The 18,861-nt window shown below is 47.4% G+C and overlaps 2 protein-coding genes across 3 annotated transcripts in view; one reads left to right on the top strand and one right to left on the bottom strand.

Annotated features, from left to right (window-relative positions):
• Window positions 1-4,915: 4,915 nt before the first annotated feature.
• TRAPPC2L (trafficking protein particle complex subunit 2L) lies at window positions 4,916-14,714 on the bottom strand. The gene is made up of 5 exons (XM_078602104.1): window positions 14,583-14,714; window positions 12,069-12,241; window positions 10,415-10,502; window positions 7,614-7,693; window positions 4,916-5,470 (listed from the first exon to the last, which is right to left on the bottom strand). The coding sequence occupies exons 1-5, from the start codon at window positions 14,613-14,615 to the stop codon at window positions 5,425-5,427; spliced, it is 420 nt and encodes a 139-aa protein (XP_078458230.1). The 5' UTR covers window positions 14,616-14,714; the 3' UTR covers window positions 4,916-5,424.
• Window positions 14,715-14,851: 137 nt separating this feature from the next.
• The window catches only part of GALNS (galactosamine (N-acetyl)-6-sulfatase), a 52,997-nt gene continuing 48,987 nt past the window's right edge, over window positions 14,852-18,861 (top strand). Inside the window, exon 1 of one of the 2 annotated variants that reach the window (XM_078602101.1) lies at window positions 14,852-14,924. The gene's annotated coding sequence lies outside the window, so the exon portion shown is untranslated. The remainder of the gene's footprint in view (window positions 14,925-18,861) is intronic. The other variant, XM_078602102.1, reaches the window with a different exon arrangement.

Consider the following 18,861-nt stretch of genomic DNA (forward strand, 5'->3'; position numbering starts at 1 on the left):
CCCCCCCCCCCGGCGATGTGAATTTATCCCGACGTTCAGCAACAGCTCCCTCTGCTCTGATGCTAAAGGAATCAGCTGGGTAGCCGGCTCAAGGCAACGTGGCATCAAAGTCTCCCAGCTACCTACCCGGCCTGCCGGCAAGAGACTAGGGCAGGGGTCGGCAACCAAAATAACAAGAAGAGCCATTTCTTTCCAATTCGGTACAAAATTCAGTATTTCAAGAGCCGCAATGCATCTGAGTACATACTGTACATACGTACATATTGTCAAAAAGCAGCCCGTAAAGAGCCGCATGCGGCTCCGGAGCCGTAGGTTGCCGACCCCTGGACTAGGGAAACACAACTGCCAAGGGATTCCCCATGAGTGACACGACCAAGTGGTCTTTGTACCGCTCGTCGGGCGGGTTCACAAAGAACGCGCAGCCTGCGTTTCACCAGCCAGCGGTGACAAGTGTGCTACGGTGGACATCACCGAAAGCCTCAAACTACACAAACCATCTCGCATCTGGAACACGAGGACCCTCTGCCAAACAGGTGCCATTGACACGTTTAATCACTTGAGAAGGCAAGAATAAGTAGCATGGGCCTCCAGGAGGTGCCTTGGTGTGGTGCTGGTTCAACCACTGCAGGAAACGACACCATCCTGTGGTCGGGGTCTCCTGATGGCTCCCCTCGGCTTGCTTAGGTGGATATTGCCCTTGATCGGACAGCCAAGTCAGCCCGATTAGAATGGAACCCTGTGAACAGGCAACTGATGGCTAGATTTAGGCACACCCTAGACGGTGGCATATGCAACCAACGAACGAAACACCCGACAAGATCAAAGACCACTTCTACAAGTCTCTAGAACAGTCACTAAGGGGCGTCACAAAAAGTCAGACCCCCCTGAAATATGACGTCACAAAGCTCTGCCCCCCCCCCCCAAAATATATATAAAACATGCTTCAAATCGCTTTAAACTATTGTCATTGTAGTGCGTATTTAATGTGGCGCTGCACTCTGATGTTGTAGGAGAAATCATTTATTTAAACGTTTATTTAATTAATTCGAACGTGTTGTCTATATTTATTTAAAGTTGCGCATTTTGATGGGACGTCGTTTCTTAACCCCCCCCCCCCCTCGTCACACATCGTCACAAATGTCTGACCTCCCCCCCCGCCCCAGGTGCGTGACGTCATTTATGGACGGCCCCTAAATCTCACGAAACGACGGGACCTTATTATGTGCCTCGGAGATGTCAATGCAGTCTCTAGCACTTCCAGAGGCCTCCGAACTGTGATGGCCACGTGGGAGCGACACCCCCAACAATTGCGCAGGAAATGCGCTCAGAATTGGTGGCTCCTGGTTCCAGCAGCGTGACATTCACAGACTTACCTTGTTTTTAAACGACGGCCACACAAATAAATTGACCATATACTCATTAACTCCAGATTGAAAGCACTGCAAAATTGCAGCGTTTACCAGAGCTTGGAGTTCGACACAGCTCATCACCCAGTTATCACAACTATCGGTATTAGACTCAAACGATTCCCTAGCAAGAAATCGCGACCGTCTCCCCGATATAACATCCAACAACTCCCAGACCCAGCATTTGAACAATTCATGGTCGATATCAGTGACGTGCGGTGAGGTCATTGGCTGGGGAAGCACTGGCTAGTGTCAGAGCCAGATTCACACACCGAGGGGGGGGGGCGTGGCCTCACGGAGGGGGCGTGTCCTCGTTGAGGGGGGCGTGTCCTCACGGAAGGGGCGTGGCCTCACTGAGGCAGATGTGATAGCTGCCTCCCCTGGTGCTTTTTCATTGCAGATTCATGACGAGACCAGCGAGCCTAAATATCTTTATACACATACGTGAAACAAGTTACATGGAGTATGGAAGGCGAGGACATGAAATGAAGGGGTCTACAAACATTACATTGGTGACATACCGAAATAGTAACAGGCACGCGCTTATTGCCCGCGCTCCATCCAGTTACTGAGGGGTTGCGCAATCAGAGGGGAGGCTGAGCTCGTCGCTGCCTCACCTCTCGTCTCTTCCTGTATTTGCAGCGGAGCTCCGCACATTTGGCGATTTTGACTATAACAATGATTGGAATCGTACAGAAATGACATTTATAACACAGATCATTGGAAAAATCTTACTATTTATTTGATTTGATTATTCTTTTTTTTCTACTTTTCGTAACAGCTATTTTAATTGGAGTATGACAGGTGAAGCTCTGCCTCTCCTGCCTCCCCTGACCGCACGTCCCTGTTTCAGGCGTACGGCTCACCGTCTCCTCGCTCCAATGAGTGTGGGGGGGGGGGGGTAGCATTGATCTCCTCCGAGCCAATAGTGGCAATCTCCACATTGCTCGTCTGTCAACAGCAGCGTCGTTATTGGCTTCCTCCTGCAAAGCGGTCGCTCATTTTAACAACTCCAGAGCGATGACTTGTGTTTCAATTATTATCGAGTGGATGCTGTTCCACGTGACTGTACCGTGAGAGCAACAGATACACGAGACATGTCCTGAGTGGACGACATCATCACAGCCAGCATGGGTATTTGAGAAGTGGTTGGTTGATATCCCTGTGGGTCGGTCTGGACGAGAGCAATCTCACACCGACAGCAGGTTTTTTACGATTTTGATGAAGAGTTCACTCACCCAAACTCCCAAACAATTTACAGAAATCCTCACCGATCAAATAACATGCCCGCAGTACTCCACTTGAATGGAACACGGGGCGACACAGCAACACTCTTCGTGCAGGAGGAGGTGTCTCACTCAGGCTTCCCTGGTGTTGTTTTGCATCACCATAGCACATCCACAGAGGATACTTTTATGGTAACAAGGTTTTATCTTTTCCTCACCACAACCACCTCTGCTTTTTGTGTTTTAGTGGTCCCCCACCCCCCAAACCTCCCATCAACACGGTTGTCTAAGTACGGTGCAAACAAAGTCCAACGTACACACACACCTCATCAGTTGCACACACACACACACCGAGTTGCACATCGAGATGAGACTTCACGTCACGTGGGCACCGCCTCGCCCTCGCTCCCGTCGGTTGCTCCACCCCACGCGGAGTCGACCTGCGCGCGGACTCCATCCTGGAGGCTCTCTCTGGGCGACTCCATCAGGGCGACTCCATCTGGCCGACGCTCTCAGGGCGACTCCATCAGGGCGACTCTCTCTGGGCGACTCTCTCAGGGCGACTCCATCAGGGCGACTCTCTCTGAGCGACTCTATCCAGTGAACATGGGCTCACCGTCGACACTGTGCCCAGGTGATGGCTCCTGTGGCGGAATGATTGTCACGCTGATCGTGCAATCCGGAGGTCATGGGTTTGATTAAACCTCTCGACAAGAGCAGTTAAAATGGGCGAGTTTCTTCAAATCGACCCCACCGATGTCCACCCAGCATTATATAGACTACGATGAACATGTTTTTTATTTTACCAGGTAAGGCCAACTGAGCTGTATCACTCTTTTTCAGCAGCAACCTGGCCACAAATGACAGCTCAACGAAGTGGCTTATCACATGGACATGTTTCCAAATTTGGAGGGAAAACCCAGAGGACCCGGAGGAAAAAATCCATGGGGAGAGCATGCAACTCAAAATACACAGCGGGCGTGAGGGTCAGGATCGAACCCACGACCTCCTGTACACCAGGCGAGGTCGTTAACGTCTCGTCACTGTGGCACCCCAAATGGGTGCGCCAGTCGACGCGCATGTGGTGAGGTAAAGTGTGGGCACTCCCAAGTTTTGCAAGATGTATGAACAACTCGCTTTACTACTCGGCTACGCCCGAGACTTGGATTCTTGTCTTGGGTTCATTCACGGCCTACGCGGAGGGTTGGGTGACGTTAGCAGGCACACTGCGTGACGCTGCCGCATGCGGGTAACATCACAGATGTGACGTCACCACTCACTTGTGCAAAATAAATCCAATATTGCACCCCCCCCCCCCCCAAAATACAAAAGTCTATTTTATACTTTTTGCATTGTGTAATATGGAAAGTACCCAGATGGCAAATTTCAAGTTTGTTGCATGTCGGGAAGTACGCTAAACATTTTGAACAGACACACAATCACAAATTTCCCTTTTCTATATAGAGATAGAAGATATGATGTGGAGTCGGCCAAATACCCAAAGCACTTCTTACTCATCCAACAATTTACTTAAAATTGACACGAGGGTTCAGACAAGGTTAATCGATTTCACTTTCACATTTATGATACAAAATGAATGAATGCAAATGCTTGCCCATTATCAATATATTTAAGAGATAAGGATTGGTGCAATTAAATTCGATCATTTATAGAACGCCATACTGCGGATACGAGTCATTGCATTGAAGATGAAAACTCCTCTCATCTGCGAATGTCATCAATGGCATGGCCCTCCTATATTATCACAGATTGCAGCCTTAGTCCATGTTTCCATGGGACAGTGAACTCAAGTTGACCTCATTTCTCTCGGAAGTGCTTTTCACCATTTACCGAGTTACCACACGAGTGGAACAGGTCTTGGTATCAGAAAAAATGTCTGCTAAACCACTTTCTCCCCCAAATATTTAACAGAATAAAAAGGTCAAGTGTCTGTGACAACATTAAACGTCCGATGTCAAATTGAAATATTCCCCACTGCCTACAATTTCTTTTGCTTTGTGACTGTTGCGGCCTAAATTTTGACGGAAAGCAAGTTCAGGCCAGCTTGCTAAGCAAAACTGGTTCAACTTCAGGTTGACCGAAATGAATGGAAACGCACTGCCAGGATGGAAAAATTCAGTTGATACTCGAGTCATGCAGCTCAGGGAAACGAGACATCAGCGTAATTCACAGCGTACGTTCGTCATCCCATCGGCTGACGGAGTGTGGTGCGGCAAGGATATTGTGACCATGTAGTGCGATGTAAAAGCACACATTACACCATTTGAGATTCAACACGTAAGATATTTTTTATTTTATTTACAGGAAATCGTGAACGAACAGCATTCAAAACCAATAAGAACATCTTGTGGTGTAAATGTTTACATGACCAAATTGTCGTTTCAAGGTCAAATATTTATAAAGATGAGGCGTGTGTGTAAATGTGCACACACCAGTACACATATGCATGCATCATAAAATAATCTTCAAATTGGCCTGGAATTGCGAGGGTAAGTGCAGGTTGACAAGCACTTACTAAATCAGTATAGCACAAATTAAGTAGATGGGCCAGCAGCCATGCATGCCCAGTCGCCTTTCTCACCAATCAGACAACCAATTACCTCTGGCCAGGAATACAGCAGTGTCAACCCTTACAAGCACATTCATTCATTTATACATTATACTATACAGTAAGCAAATGCATGTACACACCAACACACACATTTATTGACAAAGACGCAGACAGAACTCGTACATACAAAAGCCAAGCTGTGCTTTTCTTGGCAGCATCTTCAGCCGGCTTGCATCATCATTGACGTGACCACATTGTTGAAGGCTCTGAAAGAAAACCACAAAAATAATTCCTGTTAAATTTCGCTATATTCCATATGAATACCTCAACCTGGATGTCTCAAAAACCTCCAGGGTACTTCCCGACAAGGCAGAAAGCTGAAATTTGGTAAATAGGTAGCTTTTAGGACAAACAAAAAAATTCTGAAAATGCGAGTTTTTCATTTTAAGGCCCCCAAAATCTCGATTTTAAATGTCCCATAAACATGCTTGCGTGTCATTCATAAACCGTTTAAAATATAAGAGTGCGTTTTCTTTTACTTTGATAGACTATTAAACAGCAAATAAAATTTAAGCGAGTTTTATATTTTATTGTTTTTGAAATATTTCGGATTCAAGCGGTTTTCAATGATAGAAACCCCATTTTATGATGTTCAAATCTGAATAATTCGAAAACAGTAAAATATAGGAGTTTCCCATCAAAGTGTTAAGTTAATAAATTTCTGTTCTTTCAAAAAAAAAATAACAATCTTTAAGTTCAGTCGTTCCCAATGGGTACGTCTTTAAATATAAGTTGATTCAAGTCGTCAATAATGTGTTATTTTTGCGGACAAATACACATTTTTGGAGTAGTTGTTCGTCTCTGCTCATAGATAAAAATAGTCTAAAAATCACATCAGATTAATTATATCTATTCAAATTTTTTTCCTGGTGAAGACAGTTTTTATGAACTGTTTTATTTTTATTATTTTATTACTTCTCTTCTACGTGACTTTACCGAAAGAACCAAGAAGATGAATCCCTGCAGTCACGAAAGCTTTAAATCGAAATTTAGTCAATAATACTGAAGATCTTTTGGTTGCACAGCATCGTAGGGTAATCCTGCAATGTCTCACAAGGCTGATGGTAGGAATTCCTCACCCATGAAGATTTTTATTTTACCAAGAAGAGTCAGCTACACTAGAATGCACGCGTGTTCGTTGAACTTCTTTCGCACCGTACGTCACCAACCGTGCTAATCGGAGGTGGATAAGACATTATTCCAAATACCGCCTTAGAATTTCCATGCCTGGAGGTACAAAGGCTTTGTTGTAATTTCCCTAGTTAACTGAATGAACTATTACACACAATATAGCTCCTTCAAGATCTAAAATCAGCCAACCACAGTAACTGTCCTCATTTCATTACAGTTTCAAAGGGACCACACGTTCACTCGTCTTTGTAAAACTGTGCAGGGCAGCAGTCAGAAGGCGATGGGGAGCAATTCCAGGTCAGGGGCCAACTAAGCTCATCATCCTCCTCTCTGTAAGGTCAATAAAATGAGTGCCACTTTCAAATTAAGCATGGTCATCTCCTGTGGGGCAAACGGACCACTCTCATGAGAATGTGGAATTTCCATTTGTGGTTGCAACGGAGAGGAGCACAGTCCTCATGCTCATTGGAGCTAGTACTTTGCCCCTTGCGAGAAGCTTGCAACATTTTCTTGCGAGCGCGCTGGTTTGTCTGTGCAGTCATTGGTGACCGGATGTGTGCACTGTGATTAAACAGACATGTAACATTCGTTGTAGATACACGTTCATCAGGTAGAGAACATTCTACAATAAACATGCATTATTACACTTACAACACATGAATCTAAATTGAGTGTGCAAAGTTTGCTTTCGATCCATGTTAAGACAAAAATGTGGACAAGACTGATTTTATCATTCAGTGCTGTATATATTCTTAATTGCACCATAGCGGCATACAAATGGATGTGTAAATGTAAGTCATTGAAATGGTGAGAAGGCATCAATTGGGCTTGGGTTTAATTGTTCGCACCGATTGTATGTATGTTGAACTTTTTCGCACCGTACGTAGCCAACTGTGCTAATATCGGAGGTGTGGGGAAGGACAACAAACGAAACACAAAAGGCAGTTCTAAATTAATTAAGTCTTCAATCTTGCTTTAAAAGTGCATAGCTCCAGTGGCTTCCTACTATCGGAAGAGCGTTCCAGACGGCCAGAGAAGCGCATCCGAAAGCTCGCGATGCGGTGACCGTCTTTGTTCGATGGCCAGCCAAAAGCCGCTGCTACGAGGATGACCGGAGATCGCGTGATGGTTTATACTCCTTGACGAGATCAGAAAGGTGTTGTGGTTCATTTGTGGCAACGGCAGATGTAAGCGCTGTGGCAATGTTGGTGTTCTCACGTGGACTGGATGGGATCGCCGGGATTGTAGAAAGGGTTGCACATGACGTCTGTGAAGGCCGTGTGCAGCTTACGGAACATCTGCGCATCACAGGACGATATGGTCACAGCAGTGTTAACGTGCGGCCAACACAAATCTTGCACACAGGTTGAAGGGTCACCGGCGTTATTAAAGTGTGGCCAACACAAGACTCGTTTTACATTGAACTGTACACGCAGCATTACATGTTTACGATCAGTCCAATGTTAACCTCTGGAACCCTTTCACAACTCTTCACAATTTCGGGCATTACTATACTGCAATGGGAGATATCATCACCCCCCCTCCTCCCCCCCCAAATGGTTACACGCAAATGGTTACACGCAGCCTGGTTTGTTGAGGTCTCAGCCCATAAGACCTCTGGAGCATATACAATTATAATTGGTTAGTGGGAAGAGATGTTGTTGAATGTATAAACTGTCCACAAATAATTGTAAGGACGAACATGAAGTGACTTTAATAAAGTAATTCACTGACACGCGGTGGTGCATCTTTTTGTACACTCACAGAGTTTGCCGCACACCAACACATTTTATTCCTCCCCCCCCGAGTTAGAATGTGTTTGTCCTAATTTTCAGGTTTGCCTCCCGTGCCGCGTCTATCATCTCACTTACAATGGGAGTACGTTGGCGTGCACTCATTGATATGCTGATTTTCCCCGCCCTCTCCCTCCCCCCGTCCCCTCCCCCTCCTCTCTATATTTAAGGGACCGTCACAGAAACGACCATCTCTTTGTGCCGATTTGTGTCCTCTCTCTGTGTGCCGTTGTGATGTCTGTCTGCTTGTATGTCTGTCTATAGTTTTCTAGTTAGATTTTTGTTGCTCACACAGCCGATTTGTGTCCTCTCTCTGTGTGCCGTTGTGATGTCTGTCTGCTTGTATGTCTGTCTATAGTTTTCTAGTTAGATATTTGTTGCTCACACTTAAAATTCTAACTTAGCAAATTTTGAAACACGTAGTCAACCAGGCCATGCGTTAATTGTGTGTTAACCGACTCTCTGTGTTGTATTACATCACATTTCAATATTTTACTAGGTTATTTAATTTTCGTGTGCCTGTATACTCCTCTCTATGTGTGCCGTTGTGATGTCTGTCTGCTTGTATGTCGGTCTATAGTTTTCTAGTTAGATTTTTGTTGCTATTTCCTTTATGCCTGATGATGATTGCTTGTGTTGCAATCGAAACGTCGTAATGTGTTGTTTTATTTTGATTTATTATTTTATTTTTAGACGTGACTTAACCGAAAAGAACCAAAGAATAATGTGTCAATATGCCAATACAAGTGACAAATCAAACTTGTTAAGAAATACTCTTTGGGTCTTTCAGTTCGCCTGCTGTATTTTTTCACCTGAAGACGATGGCTTATGTTGCGATCGAAACGTCGTGATTTTTTTTATTATTTTTCTATCTACGTGACTTTACTGAAAGACACAAAGAGTATGAATTCCTACAGTCACGAAAGCTTTAAGTCAAGATTTGTTAAGAAATGTTTTTGGGCGCCGCAGTGGCAAGATGTTAACTACATCGCCTGGTCTGCAGGTTGTGGGTTCCATTACAATCCTGGCACCTGTAAATTTGGGGTTTGCATGTTCTCCCCGTGGTCACGTGCATTTTTAATCCAGGTCCTTTGGTTTTTACCTCCACATTAAGAAACATGCATTTAGAGTATTTGGCTGCTATGAATTTCTACATAAGCCACTTCATTTATCTACCATTTGTGGCCAGGTCACTTCTGAAAAAGAGCTATACAGGCTCTCCTTGACATACGTGAAAGATGCGTTCCTGGAAAAGCGCGCGTATCTCAAAATCGTGCATGTCAAAGCAATTTTCCCATAATAAATATTGGTAAAGGAGGGGGTTCGGGAATTTCACTCGCACACTCTTAGGTTTTTCCAGTAAAGTCACGTAGGTAAAAAATAAATAATAAAAATAGAAATAATAATAGAAATAAAATGATAAATCCAGTATTTTATTTCTATTATTATTTCTATTGTTTTTATTATTTATTTTTCCCTACGTGACTTTACCGAAAAAACCTAAGACTATGAATCCTTGCAGTCACGAAAGCTTCAAATCTAGAATTTCACTCGCAGACAATCGCCTCTATTATCCTAGCCTATATCAATGCAATACATGTACACACAATATAATACTTCATAAAGTCAAAATCATGTTTCGTTTTAGATTTCTCGAGAGACACAAGACAAAGGGATGCACACCGGTGTACACGTGGCGAGATGCTGTACAGTATAGCACACTAGTAATCGTACTGCACTGGCTGCTGGCAACGCCATTGGGTCACGGTGCCAGGCTAGGGTGGCGTACGTCGCGTTGCGGATGACGTTACTCCAAAAATTGCCCCGCTCATGTCAATAAAAGGTCTAAATACAAAGCAAGCGCGTTATTCCAAAATGGCGTACCACAAAAACTTGTAAACCGAGGATTACATGCATAGCTCAGTCAGCTTACCTGGTAAAATAAGTAAGTTTAGTTTAGTAGTTCAAGTTTAGTAGTTTGTCATCACTGATGATCAGGCTGTCAACTTGCTACGCTTGAGAATTTGGTTTAATCGTGGGTGACTAAAAACCAAGCATTCAATTCAGGATACCCATGATCTCGGCAGTGCTCACCCAGTACCGACACTATTACACTCCTCCAAGCCACGCAGCCTGCCCTACACAAGAGCCCGAAGATAGGGTCACTTTGGTCTGTCTTGAAAAATGCAGTCGTATGTGCTGTGTGCAAACAGGTGCGATACCCACACTTCGGATTTCATTGTCTCTGAGCGACGTGTTTGATGAGTCGACCACGATAACGAACTTGACTTTGGTGTTCGTCACGTAGCCATATCTGAGACCACTGGTGAAGGTGACACTGAAATATAGAAATGTGCACTGCTGCTCGACACACAACAACACGTAACACAGTGGCAACTACAGTTAGAGCACTGCATTTGCACTCGGAAGATCTTCAGTTTAAATCCAAATTGGCGGTCAACTAAATGATTTTCACTTCGTGAAGTCTACGGAAACCACCAAAACGAGACTGGCCCCAGCCAAATGAATGTTGATTTTCCACCACTGGCTCAAGAGTTGCGAGCAGACATAAGCACTGCTGCATTTTTAGTTTAAGCCAGGAGACACCCAAGATTTAAACAATAAGTACTGTATATGAATAAACAAGCCAAATATATATAGAAAACAAAGTGTGGATCTGTTCCCCTCTCGAACGAGCAATGCGACAATGACTATTTCTGCCGGCGGTCTTGAGGTTAACCAAATATAGACAATTTATCCAAATTATAAGTTCCAAATTACACAGGAAAGGTGACACGTGGTAAAGAGTAAATGTCACTTCATAGATATTTCCCACTGCTGACTTTCCACAAAGTGCTACTCATCGGAGCGTATCCGAGGAAGTTCTCGGTCACACTCTAAATGGGGTGCTCCAACCCCAGCCCCACACGTCACAGAACTACGTCCAACACCAACTTTAACACATTAAGTCAAAGTGTTCCCGCAACTCAAACGACTGCAGGGCCGGACTCATCACATCTGGTGGCCTTCCGAGCCAGCTGTGAAATTGTCACATTCCAATGGTAGGGGCTCGTGTAACCAACACGTGACGACTGTTAACCAAGGAAAACAACGTTCTATTTTTTTTGATAAATCAAGGTTAAGCAAGTATTCCTAACACCAACCGTGGAATCATGGAATTCTTGAATGTCCACCGCTGGCTCATGGCCCCCTGAGAAAATGAGAGAACCACCCTATCTTCCTCTCCTGGTATGTAGGAGGTCGTGGGTTCGATTCCGACCCCGACGCCTGGATATTTGGAGTTTGCATGTTCTCCCTGTGGTCGCATAGATTTTTCTCCGGGTCCTCTGGTCTTTTCCTCCACATTTAGAAACATGCGTTTCGAGTATTTGACTGCTACACATTTCTACATGATAAGCCACTTCGTTGACCAATCATTTCTGATAGCCAGGTGGCTTCTGAAAAATAACAGCTCAGTGGGCTTTACCTAGTAAAATAGTTTGCGTTAGTATACTTATTTATCGTGATTTAATTACCTTCCCTATACGTATATTGTTTGTTGTTGTAACTCTCTAACCTGTGCCCCTACTGGACGTCTGTGAGAAAAAGAGCTTGGTAGCTCATCGGATTTCTCCAGGATAAACCAATATTCTGAATAAAGATAGCGTAAAGATTCTGAATAAAGATAGCGTAAAGATTCTGAATAAAGATAGCGTAAAGATTCTGACGAGCAGATCTGACTTCTCCTCGGGGATCGATGAGCAGAGAACCAATTTGCAGATCTGACTCCCACTCGGGGTCGACGATCAGCAGGAAGCCAATCTGCAGATCCCCCCCCCCCTCTGGGCTTGCGAGCGGCCAGGCAGGGAGGACAGGATACACTTTGTAGTCCTCGGTGGGGTACAGCAGCCCCAGGTAGAGCTCCCGCAGGTCTCCCGCAGACTTCCCGGCCGCCGCCATCTTCTCCTCAACCACGTCGAGCGAGGTGTGCACCGTGTAGTGGAACTTGAGCTCGTTGCTGGGCGGCGCGTTGCGGATGTACAGCGGGTAGTTCTGCGATGGAAGTGTTAAAACAAAACCCATTACGGGTAAGCGTCGCATTAATGATGTTTGGCGGAAAGGTCGAGAGGCCAACGCCATCGATGCCACAAAACATCATCACTGGTTTCTAACCTTTTTTTACCTATGCAACAAAACCATCGCTGGTTTCAAACCTCACCCATAACATCACAACATCTAACCTATAACCACCACATCCCGAATAATAATAATTACATTTTATACAGCGTCATTCACGCTGCCTCCCACAACACAAATATTATCTTTACCCGCCATCAACCCTCTGAGGCGAATAGAGTATCATCAGGAGCCGCCATTAACTATCCACTGCTGAATGAACACCTGCCAAAGCCGTCAACGTCAGGCCCAGAGAGATTCATGGTTTCGCTGCCACGAGAGGTGCAGAGGCGGAAGCGACAGCGGAGCTCTGTAAATATAAAGTGTTATTTATATCTTCATGGTTCTTTCGGTAAAGTCACGTAGAAGGGAAATAATAAAATAATAAAAATAAACATAATAAAATACAATTCTCACGACGTTTCGGCCACAACGCAAGCAGCCGTCCTCAGATGAAGAACAGGTCTGTCGAAAAGACAGACCTGTCAAGGCGCCCTTCCTCCTCTAACCCAGCTTAAATATACGCTGCCAAGCCTGGTGGTGTTCATTCAGATGCTGTCTTTCCGACAGACCTGTTCTTCACCTGAGGACGGCTGCTTGCGTTGTGGCCGAAACGTCGTGAGAATTGTATTTTATGTTTTATTTTTATTATTTTATTATTTCCCTTCTACGTGACTTTACCGAAAGAACCAAGAAGACGAATCCCTGCAGTCACGAAAGCTTTAAATTGTTATTTATGTGTTTTTACTTATTAAACGTAGTTTCAACACTCGTTTCGAATGCAACCAAGTCGGACACGCAGCCCAGGTGGTGGTTATCGACGAGTCATTTGTTTTGGGGTTTGTGACGAGCACCATTATTTAACAAAATCAACACGCATACACCGTCTACAGCCATTTCTGGACCTGACAACTCAGCCGTAAAGCCGTTTCAATACGGGCAAAAAAAATGTTTAATTTGTTTGTGTTTCTCCCTTGCGATGGGACTTCGTATGATGAACGTTGAGATGTATAAGGGCACGGGGTGACCAATAAGGACTGAATCTCCGTTGCCTTCACATATAAATATGTTTTGTTGCACCAGTCTATGTTTGGCTTGAGAGACCAATTCTAGATTTGAAGTTTTCGTGACTGCGAGATACAGTAATTCTCACTTGATACAGTAATTTTGCTGTGACAGTTCCACCTGAAGACGGAAGCTTGTGTTGCTTCCGAAACGTCGTGATAATTTTTTTTTACCTACGTGACTTTACCGAAAAAACCAACGAGTATGAGAGACCAATTTTAATACAGCGACCTTAACTTTTAACCACGGGGTGGGGACTTCTGGACATGTTTCGACCTTTTTGGGGGTCTGAACGTGTGAACGTGAGCCAGGGCTCGCTAAAACAACTCGTGCAGGATTCACGAGACGTCACTGACAAGAGCGGCTCCATACAAAACCCCACGGGGCACTGCAGAACGAAAGAGCAGCACAGAATATACACACACACCAACACGCTACGCGTTGTCTTTTCAAACATAAACGTCGCATGGTCCGAGTCGATCGGCCGAGCGTTCGTCGCAGAGCTTCACGGTTCGCCAACCCACCCACCCACCACCGACTAACACTGCGTGGCATTGAAATCGAAGCCGATGCGAGCCACCCGCCTCCCGCACGCGGTGGAAACACCAACAAGCTCCCGGCGACATGATTCGCAAATGCGGGGCCAGCGTCACGCGATTCCCAAAACTTGCTAAAAATTGAAACCAAAAGAAATGGCCACACAATGAGTGAGTTGGAAAGAAAGGCAGGTAGTGACAGCGCGTCGTCGGCTTTCGCGAGCATTGTTATGCCGTAACAGAAAGGTGTTTTTTTGGGTTAGGATCGCGTAAATGTTGCTGCGGTGGGTTCACTCTCCCAACACACAACCGGTGTGCCGTATTCGCAACGCATCGGCCACGTTTTGTTTACGTGACAAACCTTTACCAATTGTCTGTGTCGGGTGGTGGCGGGTTGAACGTCACAACATTTATATTTACGCGACCTGACCCCACAAGCAAAACAACCCCTCTCATTGATGGAAAGACAGTACTGTGTTGGGTAACTGCCGCAGCGGGGGGGGGGGGGAATGGAGTGTGTGGGAACATAGCCAGCACCCTCCTGTAAGAACAAAACAGAGTCTAGCGAGTTATCGAGGCTTTCCAGGGCAGAGAAGAGTCAGAACAGAGATCCCCACCTCTTTCGCCACCACAGCCACGCACACCGCCATGCTGGAGGGACCTCCCTCCACTTCCGCCTTCGCGCGGTGACGTCACCCGGAGGAGGGCGTGGCTTCAACCGTCACGTGATATGTCACGCGCTAAGAATCGACGGGCATCGTTCCGCCGTACACATGATTAAATAATCGATTATTACTTGTAGGGCATTGCCGCGGGTGAGTTGTCGAATCGTAACTTGGAATCGATTCGGCGTGGGGCGGTGTTGGGAGGTGAGTGTTGTAATAGTGGAATCGATCCGACGACGGATCGATGGGTGATGAATCGTGGAGGAGCGGTGGCGCAGTGATTGCGAGTTGAGTGTGCGTGTCTCGGTTCACTCCGCGGTTGTTGTGGTTCACTCGCTCCGGGCTTGTTGTTGTTGTTCATTCACTGCGGGGATAATCGACGTTGATTCGGGGCCGCTGCGTTTAGTCGAGGCGCGTGAACTGGCGACTGCTTCGCGCGCCAGCAGCAAGCCACCGCACACGGCCACGCGGTGGATTTTACTTCGTTCACACTTCCTCGATTGTCGGCGCGAGTTTTCTCGCCTCCACGTGCACACACAGCGCCTTTGGCTCAAAGGAGCTTCTAGCCAAGGCCGTAATTATAATATAATTATAATATATATTGGGGGACACACATCAATATTCAAATACAGTATGCTCAAAATGCCCCCCCCCCCAATATTTTGCTATAAAAAATGTATTGCTATGCTATGTAAATAAAAACAACTATTTGCTAAACCTTGGCCACAATATCTGGACTTGTCTTCATATAAATCAATGCATAGATTTCTTTTTATATTATTGTGGTTTTGGTTGTCCTTTATTAATCCCTAATCTCTTCCATTACATATGAAGTATTGGAAAATGACGGCAGGAAACTCCTTGACGGGAACACACTTCTTTTATTAAATCTTGACTTGTAACGATACAACGCGTGGCCTCTCTTCTTCACAATGCGGTCACCATACAACGGTACAACTCGTGACCTCTTCTCTCCGCCCTACGCTTCTCTTGACTCTCTTAGATTCTGTGCTGCTGGCTCTCTGTGCCTCGTGTAGACTCCGCGCCTCGGCTACACTCTTCTCTCGTCTCGTGTAGACTCTGCGCCTCTGCTACACTCTCCACTCGCCTCGTGTAGACTTTGCATCTCTCTCTGGCTACACCGTATGCATACTCGGCTCGTGTAGACCTTTCTCCCTCTCTGGCTACACCGTATGCATACTCGGCTCGTGTAGACCTTTCTCTCTCTCTGGCTACACACTATACATCGCTCAGCTCGTGTAGACCTTTCTCTCTCTCTGGCTACACACTATACATTACTCAGCTCGTGTAGACCGTTCTCTCTCTCTGGCTACACACTATACATTACTCAGCTCGTGTAGACCGTTCTCTCTCTCTGGCTACACACTATACATTACTCAGCTCGTGTAGACCGTTCTCTCTCTCCGGCTACACACCTATACCTTACTCTCCTCTACTCTCCATTACTCTCCTTTACTCTCCTCTCCGGGCTCTATCTCTGCACCTTCGTCTTCATTCTTAGATGGTTCCACTTCTGCCCCCCTACTCCTCTGTGCATCACCTTATATATCTCTTCTTCCCGGGAGACGGAGCGGATGCGGACCTCAACGTCGGCACCGCTCCTCAGTTACCCAATCACCACGCGCTATCTCTACGATCCGTTTCCGCCCAGCGCGTGTTTCCACTCCCCGACCAATCACACCGCGCTGCCACCCGATCACTCCCTCTCAGCGCGTCACCGGCACACAGCCAATCAGCAGCACTACCCCCACCCGCGCACTGACGCCTGCTCCTCCCCGTCAGCGCGCGTCACCACACACACACCCGTACATACGCGCTGGCACACGACGTATACACCCAGCGCGTATCACCACTACATCACCCCCTCCCACATAGCTCGCAGCCGGCCCGGCTGCTAACAACAACCAACCGCAACGATAAGACGACAACCAACAAAAAAAACCCGTAACCCCCCCAGTGTGCCCCGTAACATAACAACAACAACAACAACAAGAATAACTATGTACAGATTGACAATGAACACGAAAAGTCAACAATAACACGATACAAGCAAATTCCAAAAAACGAACGCGCCCCACGTCCCTGCGACTACACGCAGAGACGAGGCGCTCCAACTGCCCCGACTCCTCACGAGGCAGGTCATGCAAAGTAGCACGACCTGGCGCGAGTCCGTCTGGCTGGTCCGTCGTATGGGGCGGGACACTGACGACCGTCCGGCGGTTCCGGCTGCTCCAGACGGCGCGGAACGGGCCTGAAAGGGCCGGCCCCGCCGCGGAGATCCGGCCGCCGGTGATCGGCAGCTGTCAGTTCCGAGACACCTGGGAGCAGATCAGGCGAAAATACGTGTGGATCAGGCAGAGACATTTCCCCCTCTGGGTCGCCGGTCACGTCACACGCCCGGCCATCACGACACAAGGGGAGGCCATATGGAGGCGAGAACGGTTTCAGTCGGGAGGGGTGAACGTACCAACGGCGCTTTCCCCACTTTATCTGAACGCACTGGGGCCGTGCAACGCGCACGACCTCCACGGGTCCCCTCCACGGTCTCAACAATTTAGGCGACGTAGCCAAGGGTGCCTGAGGGCAATGCAGCCAGGCCCTGTCACCTGGTTTCCATTCGTGCATGGACACCTTCCGTGCCCGCAACCGTTCATTAGCAATTTGGCGAGCCCGCGAATTAAGCCGTGCGGCCTCCCTCGCCTCTGTCAGCTTGTGAATATTAAACTTAATATGTTCTGCCAAATTAGAATTAGTTCGTGGAGCGGACAGGCCAAGTTGCGTTTCCATTGGCGGGTCAGCTTCCCGACCGTACATCAAATAGAATGGGGAAAACCCCGTAGCTGCATGGGGGGCCATTCTATACGCGGCAAGGACTCCCGGGACCTGCAGGTCCCAATCTACATGTGCCTCGCACACCTGCTGGCACAGCATGGAAGTCAAAGTTTTGTGGAGTCTCTCCACCATCCCGTCTGTCTGCGGGTGGTACGGGGAGGTACGCACCTTCTTGGTACCCAACAGATCGCACACCTCTTGCAACAATTTACTCGAAAATGTTTTACCTTGGTCGGTCAGCAGGCGTTCGGGAGCCCCCTTGTCCAGGACATAGCCCTGGACGAAGGCATCCGTCACAGCCGCTGCCGACTGGTTAGCGAGAGGCCACGCCATAGGCCATCGGGTAAAGTATTCGACCCCCACTAACAAATATTTATTCCCTCTCGGCGTGACTGGGAAGGGCCCCAAAATATCGAGTGCAACGAGCTCGTTGGTACGCGAGACCTGAATAGATTGCAGCGGTGGATTAGCTGCCACGGGCGGTGGTTTACGCCTGGCGCACTCAACGCACCCCTTCAGAATATTTACCACATCACTTCCCATTCCCGGCCAGTAATAGTCACGCTGAAGCAGGGCAAGCGTCTTGTTAACTCCCAAGTGCAAGAGGCGTTCGTGTGCCGCCAAGACAACCCTCCCCCTCACAGCGGAAGGCACCACGAGTGCGTTCCGCCGGGACAAACTGTCCCATCTCAATAACATGCCCTGCTCAAGTACATAGGAGCCGGTACGCTCCTGGTCCCCCTCGGGACCCCCAACCTTGCGGCGCAATGCTAGCAGCGAGCTGTCCGCCATTTGGAGGCGGCCCCATTCGCTGAGCGACAGCGAGAGCAGCGAGTCCCGACCCTGAGAGGCAGTGGAATCATCCACGATCGGTGCGCCCGCTGTCGCAGCCAGTGCCCCCATCTCCCCCGCAAGCGTCGGTTTACAGCGCGCCGATCCCGACAAACACGCGCATTCATCACAAGGCAACAACCGCGACAAGCAATCGGCATTTGTGTGTCGCAACCCCTTACGGTACGTAGTCGTAAACTGATAGTCCTGGAGGACTTCCAACCAACGCGACAACTGGCCCGAGGGCTGGGCGACCCTCAATGAATACTGTAGCGCCGCGTGGTCCGTTCGGACCGTAAAGTGACGACCATAGAGATATGGCCTAAACTGCTGCACAAAAAAGACAATGGCAAGCAGCTCGCGACGGGTGACGCAGTAGCGCTGCTCCGGCGGAGACAACACCCTACTACCGTAGGCGACAACTCTTTCGACACCCCCAACGACTTGGGATAGCACCCCCCCAATGCCCGTGTTGCTAGCATCCGTGTCCAGCAAAAAGGGACTGGCAAAATCGGGATAACAGAAGGGTGGGGCACCCACCAAGGCG

Source organism: Lampetra planeri, chromosome 17, assembly GCF_965212315.1.
Source record: "Lampetra planeri chromosome 17, kcLamPlan1.2.h2, whole genome shotgun sequence".
NCBI lineage: Eukaryota > Metazoa > Chordata > Hyperoartia > Petromyzontiformes > Petromyzontidae > Lampetra > Lampetra planeri.

Excerpts from the sequence above, each read along its gene's own strand:
- TRAPPC2L (XM_078602104.1), bottom strand. The coding sequence starts at position 14,615 with ATGGCGGTGTGCGTGGCTGTGGTGGCGAAAGAG. Across the intron at positions 10,503-12,068 it reads CCCACCGAGGACTACAAAGT|ATATGGCTACGTGACGAACA; the intron begins GTATCCTGTCCT and ends CAGTGGTCTCAG. Across the intron at positions 7,694-10,414 it reads GAGACAATGAAATCCGAAGT|ATGTTCCGTAAGCTGCACAC; the intron begins GTGGGTATCGCA and ends TGTGATGCGCAG.